The sequence below is a fragment of the Cottoperca gobio genome, chromosome 9, assembly GCF_900634415.1.
Source record: "Cottoperca gobio chromosome 9, fCotGob3.1, whole genome shotgun sequence".
Lineage (NCBI taxonomy): Eukaryota > Metazoa > Chordata > Actinopteri > Perciformes > Bovichtidae > Cottoperca > Cottoperca gobio.
The window spans coordinates 15,276,431-15,293,889 of NC_041363.1; the positions used below are offsets into that span (position 1 = coordinate 15,276,431).

The 17,459-nt window shown below is 40.0% G+C and overlaps 2 protein-coding genes across 5 annotated transcripts; one reads left to right on the forward strand and one right to left on the reverse strand.

Moving 5' to 3' along the window:
- Window positions 1-3,095: 3,095 nt before the first annotated feature.
- Window positions 3,096-6,765, reverse strand: selenop (selenoprotein P). Of its 3 annotated transcripts, XM_029440507.1 has the most exons (5): window positions 6,616-6,765; window positions 5,780-6,000; window positions 5,187-5,399; window positions 4,964-5,081; window positions 4,149-4,790 (listed from the first exon to the last, which is right to left on the reverse strand). In XM_029440507.1, the coding sequence occupies exons 2-5, from the start codon at window positions 5,980-5,982 to the stop codon at window positions 4,149-4,151; spliced, it is 1,176 nt and encodes a 391-aa protein (XP_029296367.1). In that variant the 5' UTR covers window positions 5,983-6,000; window positions 6,616-6,765. The 3 variants fall into 3 exon arrangements, with proteins under 3 accessions (XP_029296368.1, XP_029296367.1, XP_029296369.1); XM_029440508.1 differs by lacking the exon at window positions 6,616-6,765 and having other exon boundaries at window positions 3,096-4,790; window positions 5,780-5,982; XM_029440509.1 differs by lacking the exon at window positions 6,616-6,765 and having other exon boundaries at window positions 4,197-4,790; window positions 5,780-5,982.
- Window positions 6,766-11,123: 4,358 nt separating this feature from the next.
- Window positions 11,124-16,608, forward strand: znf131 (zinc finger protein 131). 2 transcript variants are annotated; one of them, XM_029438787.1, is made up of 9 exons: window positions 11,124-11,279; window positions 12,681-12,825; window positions 12,919-13,020; window positions 13,261-13,405; window positions 13,585-13,693; window positions 13,834-14,025; window positions 14,151-14,526; window positions 14,656-14,786; window positions 15,540-16,608. In XM_029438787.1, the coding sequence occupies exons 2-9, from the start codon at window positions 12,699-12,701 to the stop codon at window positions 16,065-16,067; spliced, it is 1,710 nt and encodes a 569-aa protein (XP_029294647.1). In that variant the 5' UTR covers window positions 11,124-11,279; window positions 12,681-12,698; the 3' UTR covers window positions 16,068-16,608. The 2 variants fall into 2 exon arrangements, with proteins under 2 accessions (XP_029294647.1, XP_029294648.1); XM_029438788.1 differs by lacking the exon at window positions 11,124-11,279 and adding an exon at window positions 11,406-11,512.
- The last annotated feature ends 851 nt before the right edge of the window (window positions 16,609-17,459 follow it).

Here is a 17,459-nt window from a genome sequence, read left to right on the forward strand (position 1 = left end):
ATATATATATATATATATATATATATATATATATATATATATATATATATATATATATATATATATAATGTTTAAAATAGTATTCAGATTTTGGATTAAATCAAGTCTATGAATGGCCTGTTATTATAAAACAGCACTATGTTTTTTTATTTAGCACAATAATCAGACAATGAGGAACCTTCAATCTCGATAAGCTTCAGTTTTGTCCTACAGAGTTTATGTTTATGGGACATATTTTACACTACCAGATTGATAGAATGATGTACTGTTATTGAGTATTTAATGTTTGCTGTAGGATTTATGGATACATAGAGCAGATAGGTATAGTCCTTTATGATGTCATATCAAAATATAGGCAGAGTGAAATAGTAACTATATACTGTAACTACACCCTTACAATTGTCCCACTATGTGATTTGAGCATTTCATTATTAAAAGTGCTTTATAATGATGTGTTTTGATATCCAGCTTATTTGCTTTGAGCAGGTTCAATTGTGGCCTTTGGCGCTCTGTTAGGCCTGGAAGTAATCTTGAGTGCTGGAATTTGTGTGGTTGTAACTTTTTTATCAAAGAGCGTTCAGCCAGACATTTTTCAGGTTGTTGGGAAAATAGTTTAATTCTTGACTTGAGTACAGCGTCAGGCTTTTTATGACTGTTCAGTGGCTCCACTCTATATTTCTATCCATGTGTTATTTATTTGTCTGCTTAGATCCCTCAGATCACCACACCACCACATCTGACCACAAAGGACGGGGCAGCATGAGTAATGTGTGCACTGTTATTCTCCGACATGTGTCATGGCTTGTAAAACTGGAAATATTGTACTTGTCAGAATTGAAAACCGCTGCATTGCAGTTGCAAGTGTGGAAAAAGTCGACACCATAATTTGCATCAGCTTCATTATTTGATAGGATTTAGCTCTATATTTTCTGACCCCCGCCCCTTAACCTTGGATCCACTGTCCTTGTCTGTTGGCTGCTGTTTTACTCGAAGCCAAAAACTGTGTTGATCTTTGATGATTTGATATTGTTCTCTTACCAGTTTAGCCTTTCTGGTGTTTTATGTGTGATCAATAAGCCTTCAAAAAGTTACACAATAAATGTATATACAGCATCTTAATCATCTTGTACATGTTTTTTGTCCTCAGTTGTCCTCAAAAAACAAAAGAAAACATTTTAACTGGTATGTTTTAAATGGCTAATTATGCTTTCCAAAGACTTTTTATGTGTTTTTAAACACTCCTTACATTTGACCCATTATTTAATTTAGCAAATAAAATAATGTTTGTGTTGGAAAAGCAAAAGTAAATGAAACTAATTAGATTTCACTTGCTTATCAAAAGCATCTTACTGATTGTAATTTACAACAGAATTCTCTCATTGATTCAATTTAAAATGTAACTCGCTGAACTCTGTTCAAACGACCTCCTTGACTCAATGCCAGCGGTGTAAATAAAAGCACACAAGCAGCATACTGCACAGTAAAGGTCAGCTCAGATCAGCACTAAGTGAAGGAAAAGGATGTTAATGAAGAAGATGTACAGACCACTGTGGTCGGAGAGTTCAAATGCGAATAGATTAGTGTGTCGGGGAGAGAGGGAAATAGAAATTGTGTGCATATATGTGGTGGTTGTCGGGTGGAGAATGCACACTTGTTTGTGAGCAACACAGGGGCACTTTGTGTTTATGAATGAGTCCACAAGTGTGTGGTTCTCTCTCTCTCTCTCTCGCTGCTGGAGTAAGTGGAGAGGAAACGGCTGCAGAAACAGTTGTGCATCGGGGGGAAAGCATATCGGACAATTAAGACAGAGGCTGTGTATTGCACTGCTCTGTGTGGGGCTGATTGAATCAGAGAGTCAGACACTCACAGCTCTTCGTCTCAGGACATTGCACGTAATTACCCATAAGTCACTGTTCCCCTGTATTGGATCTTCAGCCCAATTACGCCCACACAGGCAGTCCACCTCGGCCTCATTTATTACCTCCGGTTGCTTGTTGACCTTTTCAGACAAACAGTCAGAGAGGCAATTCAGATACATTACACTGAGAAGAGGGTGTTGCCCCTGAAGCATTGAAGACAATTGCTACATGCTCTGACCTGTATGTTGATACCATGCAACAAACCAAATGGACAGTTATTAATAGAAAGTTTACCATTGTTCTACAGTCTATCTTCAGTATTATAAAAAAAAAAAAAAAGAGATGTAACATGTCTATCATCAGTCTACAATATATCTATGCATATGTCACAATCCAGCTGTGTAGTTAATTGACCAAAATATGTAAAAACTCATCCGACCAAACTGGATTTTGGTTTTTATTTCAGTTTAAATGAGTTCCACTTAACTGAAAGCATTTTCTGAAATGACGAGAGCTCTCTCTCATGCCCTGTAGACTACTCATGCAAATATTTAAAGCAAGCACTGGACATGGGATATACGCGTTGCCAATGCGTGTGTAAAGTCAGGGTACTTTGAACCAATGAAATTGAAATTGCATGTGTTTGCACATGTGTACAGAGGAACATAGAGAAATAAGGCTAATATAAAAATCCTTGAATAGTCAATTACAATAAAAGTCACTCTAGTTAAGAATTTGAAGTAAATAGGTACTTGTGTTAAAAGCTCATTTGGGTGGAGTTGTCAAAGAGTGAGCTAAAGGATGAGGCCAGTCTCTTCTTCACTAAACTCACAGCTGTGGGGTGGTGGTAGACCTTCATCGCCATCTACTGACAAATATTAGAAAAAACTGTTTAATAGCAGCTTTTATGTAAATCTTTAAAAGTTTTAAAGTTAACAGTTTTATTTAATTAATAAGAATAAGCTGCACAAAGACTTAAGCTCTGTTTATTGGACTTAAATGGCATGCTTTTATGAAGACCTTTTATGAAGTATTGTGGGTCATATGATCCCTCTGCTTTGCTTAAGTCACATGTGTCCAACTTCTCAAGCACGTGTAGGATAGCTGCCAAATACCACCCAGAGTCACTCCCCCAGACCCAACGATTCTTATTACACAGACAGTCTGCTTAAATGTATTCCTTCACTGCCAACTTTTATCTTTTAACTTTGACAAGAACACACACAGAGACTCAAAAAAGTAACTCAACCATCTTTATTCAACTCTCAACACAATACAGTTATCTGTGCAAGCATCAGGTTTTTAGGGTTACTGTTAACTTTCCCCAGAAACCATCATTAAGTACAGAGTGTATTCCAACAGTCATTCATTGCTTCACTCGCATTTTCCCTCCACCCTTTTCTAAACAATTTGAGTCTTTTATTTTATTAAGCAAGCCTTTTGTAGATCTGTGCAATTTGCAACCTACAAAGCAAGTCTAGAAAATGTTAAAGAAACATATACAGGAATGCCATGTACTGAACATTTAAAATGTTCATGTGTGTGGTAAAAGAGACACCTGATATATGTTTAAGCGTGCAGACTTTAGGTAAAAAACTAAAATAATTCATTCATGGAAGTTACTGTCGCTATAGGTGCTCATAAACAATGATCAACAGAATGCGCTACAGACAAGCACATCACTGGTACAATCTTCTTTATGCTAGCTTATAGTTTTTTAGGATGAATGTAGCATTAACTACAAAACCATTCTATCAAATGTTTGTGTTTCCTCAAACATCCTTTGATTCTGAAGTTTGACATGTTTAAAGTGTTTATCATGTTCCTGAACTACCCTCTCCTCTCTCTCCTGCCTGATTTCATACAGACGCCACTAGAGCGTAGTTTCTGCGTCTGGTTTCATAAAGGATGGAGAGAGCAAAATGGAGGAGGCCGTTTTTGAACATGACAACCACATACACTCCTGGGAAAGGATGAGTGCAACCCTCTGACAGACAAGCGGAGAAAGGTGAAACACGGCTTATATTCTTATTTGCATATCTGTTGCCAAATGTTACGAGTTAGCAAGCTGCTAAAGCATGCTTTGCTTGATGTGTTTATCTACTATATTTTATCTTTATCGGTGTGAGGTTGGACTCATGTTCATCTATCCCACATGCTTGCTGTCAGAGAGTGCCCTGCCCTCTCCCAGGGTAATACTTGTTGGTAAAGAGTGCGCTTGGCCCCGGTGTTTCTGGCTGGTATTAACATTATGCTGATATCAGAGCCAGCTTACAGCTGCTCTCATGCTCAGCTCACTCCTGGGGGTCAGGCTCTTTGGGCTGGCTGAGGCTGAGGTCAGTCAGCCGGAGGCGAGCGTCACTGTCAGGTCTCCCTAACAATATTGGGTGCATCGCCTGTCAGTCCACGTCACTGTCAGGAGGCGGGCAGCGCCACATCACAGTGTCACAGACCGACCGGCTGCTCACTTCCTACTTCAACAAACAGCCTACGTCAGTGTCAGCATCAGCTGGACTTAGGAGAGGCTTCATTGTCAGAGCCTGCTGTCCGCTGTCAGCTGTACTTTGACTTTCACCTAGCATTATCTGTTACTCAAGGCCTTTCGAGGGCGCTATGGACCTTCTGTGACATCTGCTGCACGTTCACTGCTTGCTGCACCTGGTCTACTTCTAAATGATGTTGCCTTTGTGACTCCCCACCATGTTGATCATGCCCCTGATGTCTAACACCTTGCTGGTCAGCAGCATCATGGTTTCCATGGTGATGACCATGGTTGTGATCATGACCACGGTGGTGAACACCCTGATTATCCCCATGGTGGCCATGACCATGGTGATGTCCATGACCAGTGTGTCCCTCTACAGCTGGTGTAGCGTCTGCTTCAGGCTGTGCGTCGGCTTTCGCGGTGCACTCCTCTGGTGTGACAGTGCTCTGTGCAAAAGTTAGGAGAAGAAAAAATTAAAGATTTCAGTTTATTTTCTTATATTTGATTAAATGTGTTACCAACATATTATCCAAGGCATTAATTTAATGTATATTCTGCGTGTGCGTGTGTGTGTGTGTGTGTGTGTGTGTGTGTATGTGTGTGTGTGTGTGGTCTGCACCTCTTGTGTGCAGTCGCCACATATGCGTTTGCAGTAGGTATTTTTGATGGCACTCTCAACATGGCCTTGTCCAATGACGGAGTACGGAAGAGAAATGTGGTAGGTGAGACGGCCACACCTGAATGCAAAGGGAAGGGAAGACATGGTGAGGAAAAGATAAAGAAAACAATTGCTCTTGATTTCCTTTCCTTCGTGTATAGACTATCCAATACAGTTAACAAACCTGTCATAAATGAGAAAGTCGTCTTTCTCTCCCCACAGTGTCTTCCAGACGTCAGGCTGTTGTTCGTCCTGTTTGTAGAGTGTGATGTTCTCTGATAGTCTCTGTTCCAGCAGGGGGTGCAGGCGCTGTGCGTGCTCCCCCTGCTGGTTAACCACCATGTACGCGACGTCCTTCAGACCCTGACTCTCCAGCTTCTGGCGCAGGCCGTCCAATCTGCAGGGGAATAAGAGTTTAAAAATCAGTTGTTATTAAAGCTTCCCTGGATGGTTTGTTTAACAAACAAGTATGAACAGGATCCACTTCTTTGGTAGTGAACTTTGTTATAGTTGCATAAGAAGGACCAGTCTCTACCTGTTGTCAACTTGGAAAGCCTTGCGGAATGGGCCATAACATTTAACTGGCGCAGTTAACTATCTAATACCACTACTGTAACACTTATTAGTATTGACTAATCAAGTGTGAATGGCATTGTTTGCCACAGTGCCAGGGATTATGTGGTGATGCAATGTAAAGTCATGTTTTTTTTTCTTGAAAGACAGAAGTGCATAACAAGATGTCAAGATGGACATTGGCTACAAACGATAGGCACATACCTGGAAGCCTGCACCAAGCAGAACAATCAGCTGGCCTGTAAAAGAGCCACCACAGTTACATGGCCCATCGCCGTCTTCATTGGCTCCACCTCCCCTATCTTCCAGGCTGAAGGCAGCTGACAGCTAGGCCCACCCCGGTCACTCTCTGCACCGCCCCCATGGAGCAGGCAGAGAGTGATGAGCAGGCTGAGGTACGCCCACATCCCTGTAGTGCCTCCTCACTGCACAAGTTTGTGGAGCACAGATAGTGGTGGGGGCACAGAGAAGTTAAGGTAGAGGTGAAAGAGGAGAAAAGGGAGGGGAGGGGAGAACATCAAAGATTGGTCGAACTCAGCAGACAAAACTGATAGGATTGTACAAAAGGTCAGAGAAAGGTTATCATTTTAACATTCTCCAAATCCTCCAAGGGATCCTCCCAAACTGACTGGATATAGCTAAAGAAAGGGAGCCAACTAGTAGAGTGACTAGCAGAGTTTATATACAAATGTAAGCATTACATAAATAAATAAAAAAACAGCAGTTGAGCAGGAATATTGTTTGAGTGTTGAAGCAATAAAGTTTAACATTTCTGCAATGTATTACAACATGTATGACTTAAAATGTTACATAATGTAGAAAGTGTTTCAGTGGCTGGTTGAAGTGGGATACATTGCACACTGCATACACAATAAAAAAAATGTGCATTCATGAAAGGTATTGTGCAATACAAGTCATAGGTCCTGTTTCATTTATACATTTATTTATCGTAGCTGTAAACAGGAACACAGATAAATACATTTTGTTTGTTTGCCACATTTTAAGTAACCTGATTAAATGTGATTAATTCTGCCACCTACCTCTTGTTTTTTAAAGTGTCCTTCTCTCTGCTCAGCTCTGCGTTGCTGCGACTCCCTGAACAAAAACAAGTCTCTTCCTCCACTGCTCCCCCCTTTTATACTCTGCCTGTTGTTTTCCTATCTGGAGGTAGGACAAAGTTCAGCCCCAGCTGTATGCTGATGCCTACACTTTTCTCAAATCAGAAAAGTCACAGTGCAGTTGGACAAATTCCTTCAGGAGGATAGTCTGAGGAGAAAGTGTTGTCTCTTTATTACGGTCGGTTAAGATATTGTATGTATGTGCCTTGTAAATCAAATGAAATGCTTTTACATTTCGTTAAGTATATTATAGAGGTGCATTATGAGTCTCCCAGAACATAGAAGAACATTGTGCAATTCTGTTTTTCACTTTCAGCACAGAGAGGGGGAAGTGAAAAAGGACAGAGGGTGGGACTCTAGTCAGTTGGCAGCAAGTTGCTGCAGGGTCCACACAAACAAAGCTAGACAATATGCAAGTGACAAGATTCATGTATTCCTGAGAAAGTATCCTGCAGTTTGATACAGACAGACAGTAGAAGTAGGAACGTATTAAAGGATTGTATAGTACTGAACAAGTGAGCAAATTATAAATAGTTTGGGACAAATCTTTTTTACAATTAATTATAAAAAAGGAGTTGTTTTTATTTTTTTTATTAGCTTCAGGTGCTTTACAAAATGATTCTGGAGACACATTTTAATTCCTGTTATAATGTGTTATTCCAGTTTTAGGATAGGACTCCATTAAAGGGACAGTGATATATGTGACATCTGCCGTTTAAGTACATAAAAAAGCTGTGCATCCATAAAGTCCAATCGGGCAGTTTAGATTGTCTGCCTGCAGATCTACAGTAGGTTATGCAATTCAGGCCAGTGAGAGCACTGTCATAAGATAACTGAGGTCAAAGGCCAGTTTTTAATTAGGCCAGCAAATGTCAGAAGAAAAAATGCATTTAAACAGAGTGTAAAACTAAAGGCCCTGTCACACAAATATCCGTATGACAGAAACGTATGCACGTTACAACTTATAAATTAAGGGTAAGTTGTGGTCGTTTGAAGGACGCAGACGTTACGACAAACACACGGCCCTGTCACACAGTTCCGTATGACAAAAACATGCCGGCGTATATGAAAATTAGCAAAAAATGTGTCAGAGTCCAAATATGTCCAACTTTTCCACAGCGGTGTTGTAGCTGACGTATACATAATATATACATAATGAATTATTATACGTATATCAAACCTATTGATAGCGTATAACTTACCTATTTAAAACGTATCAGAGCGTCTGGCCAACGGAGCTGGAAAAGTGCCATCTGGTTCACGTCATGCTGATGCTGGAGAACGGCTAGAAGGCTGAACGCTAGCTGTCCTGTAGAAACACGTTTAACAAGTTACTCCGTCGTCAGGCATCATCTTAACATAGGGTAGGAATAGGTTATCCACTCGTTATCAATAAGTTGGCTGTAGGATTCACCGTCAGCCGACGTAGCTTATATCTAACGTACCTCTAACATAGTCACGTAGATATTTACGTAGGTATTTACGTACCGGTAGGTAAGTATTCATGTACTATATTTACGTAGGTAAATATTCACGTACGTATTTACGTAGGTAGGTATTCACGTACTATATTTACGTAGGTAAGTATTTACGTGTTGTATTTACGTAGGTAAGTATTCACGTACTATATTTACGTAGGTAAATATTAACTACGTATTCCGTATTCACGTATGTCTAACGTCACTTATGTGTAATGTCTGCATATCTTATGAAGCACACGTCGGGTACGTCCAGTAATTTTGAACATGCTCAAAACATCAGCGTTCAACAACGCACCCCAGCGTAACACAGTGAGCTCTTAACGAATACTACTTATACCTTACATTATATCAACGTAAACCAGCGTGTTGCCGATATTTTGCATTCGTTGGGTATTCGTCTGATACATTTTGTATTAGTAAGTGATGCGCTATCAATAGTTTAGACATGCGTATCTGTATATGTTCACTTTTCTGATCCGATGAAAAGTTGGAAGTATTTGGACTGACAAATTTTCGTATGCGCCGGCATATGTTTCTGCCATACGGATATGTGTGACAGGGTCTTAAGCTACTGTGGCGAGCAGTACAGGAGGTGGACACAATAAAAGCAGCACAATATTAGTCAATCTAATAAAATAGCGTTCCAGTGAGTTCTATGTTTGCAGTGTGTTGTTACTGTGTAGAAAAGTGTTTCTTTATGGTGATTTTTAGGATGTATTTTATAAGGTGTCAAGTGTTCCCACACCCTCTACAAGATTCAACACTTTAAGTTCTCACACTTAAATATTTGAGATTATAGTGTAGACAAGTGGAACAGTTCATTTCTACTTAACTTTTTTTTTTTCAGAAGTTCTGCCATAAACACTTTAGCCACAAAGTAAATTGACTTGTGGTATGCTTTAACATTTGGGAATGCACTGCTGGAATATGCAAACAGCATTACGTACAACATGCCAGGTGTACAGGTATAAGTTAAAATTGAAGATCTACAATGACACATACAAACAGAGTAGAACAAAAACACATGGAGGCTGTGGCGCAGCGGAAATCTTGCATCAGTGTACAGAGTCAATTTTGGTATCAGTGTCTATAAACAGCACCTAGCAGTGAGATGCCACATATGTGGTGTAGTGTCCGCTGGTACAGAAAAAACATGACATTTAACTTGCCAGAACCTGATTTACAGTGTCTGGCACTGTGACGTATGCTCTTTATCTGGGCACACTGACCTGCGTATCAGAATGCATAACAGTAAGTTTCACAAGATCTGAATTGATAATATTAATCTACACTAAACAACAAATAACTTCAAATAAAACAGGTGGCACAATATCTTGGAAACCATTGTCAGCATAAAACATTGTCAGAGATACTTCACATGTGCAATTGACACTAACAATAATTATAATCATGTACCACACCATAGAGTTTGAACCAATAGGTTTCATAAAACTTAACAAACAGGGGTTTGTTTATGAAGGGGGCTTTGACCAAGATTTTGCCAAAAGAATCTGGACTCACGGAGATGTCTGTGTTTTATATGTTAAAAGGTCAATAAAGAGGTTGACGCTGTAAACGTAAATACAGGGGTCAATAAAGAGTCTGCCCAAGACTACCAGGAATGGGTAGCAAAGGGAGTAAACCAGTTGAAGGGCCACAGGGACCCATTGTTGATATATGGCCCTGATAGTTTAAAACATTTACAAGAATGGTGTGCCAATGTTATTTTATACTATTTTAATTCTGCTATTTTAGACTATTTTAATTCTGGCTATTTAATTTCTGTTATTTTAGACTATTTTAAATCTGCTATTTTACCTGCTATTTTATCTGCTATTTCATACTATTTTAATTCTGCTATTTTTATAATGGTACTTCAGACTCATTTACATCAACACTGTGATTATTGTACTGTAAATGCTCTTATTCTGTCTAATCTTGTACTAATTGTTATGTTTTTGCTGTGAAGCACTTTGGGCTGCAATTCTTGTATGAAAGGTGCTATACAAATAAAGCTTATTATTATTATTATTATTATTATTATTATTATTATTATTATTATTATTATTATTATTATTATTATTATTATTATATACCACACACTCGATCTGATGCTGCAAACGCCTTTTCTTTAATATCAAATTCTCTATCTGTATGATGCAACCCAAACAGTTCCTACAGGTTTTCCCTTTCATACTATGTCTGTGTTTGTGATTTGTAACATTTGAAACATAGAAACACAGGTGCACTGTTATGTACAGTTTTTTCCCAATCCTTTATAATTCTGAAAATGTGTAACTACTCTCCTGCATTTTCATTCATTCATCCCTTCATTCTACATGTATATGTTTTTCTTTTACTTTTATTTGCTTTACTATGGCTGTATGTTTCTCTGCAGACTTCAACCTTGTATGAAGATGGGTGATGCTTGCATTTGTCTCAAAGCTGATCCTGATCTATAGCATTCTGCTGCCGAATGAGAATTTACTTTGCCACTTTTATAGTTATCTAAAAATACAATGCCTCTTCTTTAGTTATCTTTTTAATGCAGGACTTTTCCTTGTAGGTTAATATATTGAATTCCAATCGCCTGGTCTTGAATTTCAATTTAGTAAATAACTCAATACAGTTGTGCCATAGCTTACTAGTAACAGGGATACACAAACTGTGGTCTTATATACATTGCATTATACATTACTTGAAGTTAATGTAACGTTCTGCAATAACAGGACCTGGCACATTAATGACAAATTATTGGGGTTATTTTGATAGGGAGGATCTTGTGTCATTCTTATTACTAATACATAAAGAGATCATAAATGTGATGTTAATTAAATCTGAATACACTTTTATTCGATTTGGTTGCTAGTAGTTTGCCTTAATCATAGTAATTGATAAGAAGAAGAATTGTTACCAATCGTCAATCACCGCTGTCACTAAGCAACGCTCTTCGGCGTCCTTGACTTCGCAAGGGTTTCTGGGAATCTGAGGCTTGAGGTTTGAACGACCGCCCTTTTTGGAGCAACGAGAGTAGAACAGCGCTACATGAGTCGAGGGAAATATTATCGCAAAACAACTTTCTGAAGCTGCGTAACCAAACTGGAGGTATGTATACCGATGGTTTTTAGCGTGTATTTTGACCCACGGAGGTTATAATTAGGAAATCTGTCCAAGAAAAGTGTATTTTAATGCGCGGTTTGATGACGTAATGTTGATTGTCAAACGCGAAATGGCGAGCATGCTAAGAGGCCCATTACCTGCGACACTCTGGGGTTGTATCATGTTTATTTCCTACATGTTACGGTATCGAAACGATTACATTAGTACATATAGGCCTGGTAAGTTGGGCTTTGGTTGCATATGTGTCTTGTATGTGAATTTATAAATGTTGTTCTTCATTTGGGCAGGATTGTATGTTAGCTAGTTAAGCTAACAGCGAACTGAACTAGCAAAGCTGTTAGCCAAATGAGCACCCATGTGTGGGGTCATTGGTTGAATTATATGCCTGTTTCCTTGTGTTGCATGCTATGGTTCGCACTTTAAATTAGCAGGGTGTTGTTGTTATTTAATTTCTACTAGTTTATTATCAGAGTTGTTGGCAAACAGGTTCAGTAGTGATGTGGTTCTCATGGGCCCACAACATGACTTCCTCTGTGCAATGTTGTTGCCATGTGAAACGTTTTTTTTTTTTTTTTAAAGCTTTGAACCTCAGGTACTTTCACTTCCTTCAACTCAATACAATTGCAGTCGTCCTCGCTTTTAATATGCAGGTCTGCCAGCTGTGCTCTAAAACTGCAAATTCAGTGATGCAGTGAACACAATTTTAAATGCCATCACTTGACATGTTATGATAGCTGGTTCTCTTCACACACGTCTCTTAATTGTTTGGCATTATTATCACATTGAACGCATTGTTTCCAGAGTACAAGTTCAACACTGACTGCATATTTCAGTTCACAATATTCTCAAACTTGGTTGACTAGTTCAGCGGTTCATGAGAGGTTACAAACTCAACTCTCATGTCAGGTTGCACTCATTAACTTGGTCATGGACTTGGCATGCCCTGTTATGACATGGCTGCATTTGTTACAAACTATCTTATCCAAGGGAGTCTGATCATGATGTAGATGCAAATCCATAGCCCTATGTAAATGACAGTCAAGATATGGAACCGTAAACTGACTGCCCTAAATATTTAATACATTTTATTTTCCGTTTTGTTTATCACAACACAATGACTGCAGTGGGAATGTATGTGTTGAAAAACAAGATTGATTTTTTTGAGTAAGTTTTGTTTTTAGTGTATACAATTCTCAAAACTGTGTGTTTTGTCTCTATAATAATTCAAAACAATGGAAAAGTGTGTGTGTGTGTGTGTGTGTGTGTGTGTGTGTGTGTGTGTGTGTGTGTGTGTGTGTGTGTGTGTGTGTGTGTGTGGTTTCAGCTGTGTTCTTTTTCTCAATCAACATTAAGAATTGTATGTCCGTCTTCCTCCGTTCTGTGCAGAAAAGGATAAGGACAATAATGGCGGCTGAGGTGGAGGTGGAGCTGGAGGGTGATGAGTACCCAGCGCATTACAAAGTCATGATGGACAAACTTAATGAACAACGGCAGCTGGACCAGTTCACAGACATTACCTTGATTGTGGATGGTAAGTAGGCTTTTTTTTTTTTATTGGTCATCTTTATGATGCCTTAGTGGAAATCTTGAGCAATGCATCTTATGTCCATGTCTTCTCTTGCAGGACACCAGTTCAGAGCCCATAAAGCAGTGTTAGCAGCATGCAGTCAGTTTTTCCATAAGTTCTTCCAGGATTTTACCCAGGAGCCCCTGGTGGAGATAGAAGGTATTCTGTGTTTTAATTCAATAAAAAAAAGTAGACAGAAAGCTTTTCAGTTAGAAGAACTACAGCGGGACAACAATGTGAATTTTAAGGTTATTACCCAAACTGTCAGCCACCATCAGAGAGGGAGCAGTTTTGTAATTACTGTAATGCTGCAAACATCTCTAGCTAAGTTTTCCTGAGTTTGTTATCTTCTGTAAAACAGCTTTTACTCACCACTGCTGCTCTGTAATGCTTTAACAGGAGTGAGTAACACAGCCTTTCGCCAGCTGATGGAGTTCACTTACACAGCAACACTCGTTGTAGTTGGAGAAGAGGATGCATATGATGTCTGGAAGGCTGCGGAATACCTCCAGATGCAGGAAGCCATCAAAGCACTCAACAATAAGTGAGTCTTGCATGCAGTTGCCCGTCACCTAAGACTGCAGATGACGCTTAAAGTGTGTCTCTATCCGAGTCTTAAATTATGTTATTTACAAATTCAGAAGTGAAATGTTTTAGAAGCTTGAAAGGAATTTTTCGTATAAGCATTGTAACCTCTCAACAAGAGCTTGTCTTCTCTTGTAGGATACATGAGAATCCCTCCCTGACGGCAAAGAGCAAAGGCAAAAAGAGGAAGATTGCTGAGACATCTAATGTGATTACAGAAACCCTACCTTCTGTGGAAAGTGAACAGGTCAGTATGTTCGTGGTGGTCACACACATCTCTTCTACCACTAAGATTAATTCTTGCCTAATGTATGAAGTGTACACAAGTTAACCTTACTTTGTCCATGCATTTGATTGTCAGGGCTGAATATTTTTAATGTTCTCCAGGTGGAGATTGAGGTGATCGGGGAAGGGGCCATCGAGGTCGAGGAGACTGGACTGGAGGAGGTGGTTGATGCAGCAAGGAATGCTCAGGCGGCGTCAGATGACTCTGCTTTGGCTCTTCTTGCTGACATAACGAGCAAGTATCAGCAAGGGGAACCTACGCTACAGCTTATTAAGAAGCAAGGAATAGAAGAGGTATATTGACTTGTATTTGTAAAGACCGAGTTTCATGTTCTTTTGGATCATTAATTGGTAACACAATAAGAGAGTTCTAGATGTGAAAAGATTAACCTTGGCTTTCTTGTTTTTGTGCTTGGCAGGAGGTAGTGTATGAGGAGGAAACGGTGACTGCCTCCAAGGTGCTGGAGAATGTCGAGGTCGTAGAGGTCCAGATTTCCCAAGTGGACAACATGTTCCGCTGCAACAAGTGCGATCGTAGCTTCAAGTTGTACTATCACCTCAAACAGCACTTAAAAACGCACCTGGGCTCGCTGGAAAAACCCCACGTGTGCAACCACTGCGGGAAAGCCTACACACGGGAGGGAGCCTTGAAGCAGCACATCAGCACTTTTCATTTTGATGCAGAAGAGCTGTCTCGAAACCAGAAACCCCAGAAGAAAGTGCATGTTTGTGAATACTGTAAAAAGCACTTTGACCACTTTGGCCACTTTAAGGAGCACTTACGGAAGCACACTGGTGAGAATTAAAAATGAAGTTGGTTAATATGCAAATTCCTCAAATGAGTATATTCATAATTATGTATCGTTGACTTGTTACACATCTAGCATTGAAATACATGCTTGGCTTTATATGTCTTGTCTGTAGGTGAAAAACCTTATGAGTGTCCAGATTGTCATGAGCGATTTGCAAGGAACAGCACACTGAAATGCCATATGGCAGCCTGTCAGAATGGGGCCGGAGCCAAGAAAGGACGCAAGAAGCTCTATGAGTGCCAGGTACAGTTTGTTCAGAATCAAGGCCATCAAGTGTCTACATCAGGGAATAATGTTTTCCCAAGTTTTTTTTGCACATAATATAAATGTATTTATTCACTTCATGTCGACATAACGCCCAGACATTCTCTGCAGATGTATAGAGTAATGTTCAGATACTGATTTATTGTCACACAGTTTAGATTGTGATGGTCTACCTTGAGAAATAAATGTCTCTTTTAAGTATTTCCTCCTCATGTATATTTAGGTTAATTAATATCAGCTGTTCATTTTGTCAGCTATTTTTTACAACGCGTGTGTGTGTGTGTGTGTGTGTGTGTGTGTGTGTGTGTGTGTGTGTGTGTGTGTGTGTGTGTGTGTGTGTGTGTGTGTGTGTGTGTGTGTGTGTGTGTGTGTGTGTGTGTGTGTGTGTGTGTGTGTGTGTGTGTGTGTGTGTGTGTGTGTGTGTGTGTGTGTGTGTGAGTGAGAACCTAGACCAGATGTGCTTAACAGGTGAATATTTAAAAAAGTCTAGCTTGTGTTTCCAGCTTTGTTTACAAGTAAACAAAGGAATAGTGTAGAGCTACCGGTACATTCAATTATTTGGTGGATGGAAACTGAATGTGCAACTACTTAAGTAATTGCTGGTCTGACAAGACAATTGATGACCTCACCCTGGGCTCCAAGATATTGTGATGAGTGTTTGTCCCTGTTTTCTGAAGTTTTATAGACTCCACAATTCCTATGTGACTTATTTCTTTCCCCCTCCTCCATCAGGTCTGCAGCAGTGTATTCAACAGCTGGGACCAGTTCAAAGACCATCTTGTGAGCCACACAGGTGACAAGCCCAACCACTGCACCATGTGTGACATGTGGTTCACCCACCCAAAAGAACTAAAGACCCACCTCAATCTCGTCCATTCCATTGAGGACGACAAATCAACTGAAGAACTGGTGATCACAGACTCTGTCGACTCTGCCGCCCTCGCCATCGCAACACAGAGCATAGAGGGAGCTGAAACGGTCTTGCTGGGTGATGGAATCGAGGTGGAACACATCACAGTGGAGCCTGTGGATGTGATGGAGATGGAGGAGACTACGACAGTCTTGGTGGAGGACGGAGGGGTGACGGAGATGTGTGAGGAGGACGTGGAGAGATTAAAGCAGGCCGGGGTGCAGATCCAGGTGGTGCACGTGACCACGACTGAAGTTGACGGGCAGCAGGTGGTGAACTCCCAGGTGGAAGTAGAGATGGAGGGTGAAATGGTGACCGTTGAGGAGACAGAACAAGCAGTGGTTGTATGAGAATGTGAAAAGGACTGTGTCTTAAAGGACCTGCAGGACACACTTTCAGTCCTGAAAAACTGCATTATCCTGTAGCTGACTTGTTTTTTTATAAAGAACACTGCATGTGGGATACAGCATGTCACCTCCATATGCCCTGCTGTCTGACATCACATTGAATGACTTGGTTTCCACCTCCTCTCACTCTTTGAACTCTGAGTTATGGACAGAGCAACTGAGATCTATTAGTTCCTGCTAATGATCCTGTATCTATTTTAAAGCCGTTTGCCATCATTTCACATATTCTCGGCGACTCTTCAGTGCATCAATTTCTTTTTCTTTTTTACCTATACATTTATATGATTATGATGGTCTTTTAGTTTGGATTACTTGCCAAGATATTTTGACAATGAATGAAATGTTCTTGTTGCAGCTCATTAAGCCAGCGTTCCTCAGTGCTAACGCTACAGGTTTGTTCAAGCTTATTTTCATATTGACTTTTGGTGTTTTTTGTAGGAAAAACTCATGGAATAAAATTGGTTTCCAGAAGGAGCTACACGTCTTGCAGTCATCTACTGAGATCTCGATTGTCTTAAAATCAACTCAGTGAGGGTATAGATACATCTAGAAATGATGTAGAGTTTATTATACATTCAGAATGTGTTTGCCACTTCATTAAACCTGCTCTGTGTCGGCTGGATGTGTAGATAGACAACTGTTTCGCTTAGCCCTTGCTTTTGCTCTTATTATTTCACAAGGTGACTGATTATATGCCAACGTTGTGTTTACAGCATGTTTCCACTGCCCCCAAGTGGATAGAGGAATCAATGTAGTTTTGAGGAAGTTGGTGTAATGCAGACCAAAGCTCATGAACCACACAGTTTGGAAAGATTTCTCACTCAAAAGGATATAATTAAGATGCTTGTTGTGACAAATGGTTATACCAACTAGTGATTAGATAACTAGAGTAATCCTCTGAACTCTAAGTTTTACAGTTAAATATGTTTTGCCACAAATCCAAGAGGCGTCATCAGCTTGACAGATTGATGAGCAATGTTAGAGGTTAAACATTTTAGATATTGCTCTGTCCATGGCAAACACAACAGGCTGTATTACAGGCTAGATAACACTAAGAAAAACACTAGGGTACTAAGATATATCCATGACAAATGATCAAACTAAGATGCAGATGAAAGACCCGGAAAAAGCAAGTGAGTGGACCTAAATATGTTTTACTCGATTTGATTGTATATTAACACAAACGGTCCCACATGCACAGGAAAACGGTAAGATCGAGACATGGACACCTCTTGGCCTCCTGCTGGTCCCCTGACCCCACTTTGAACGTCTGTTGTGCTAATAGCCTGGCAGGTGACCATAGTACGTGACACTCACCGGTTAGGTTACCTGAGT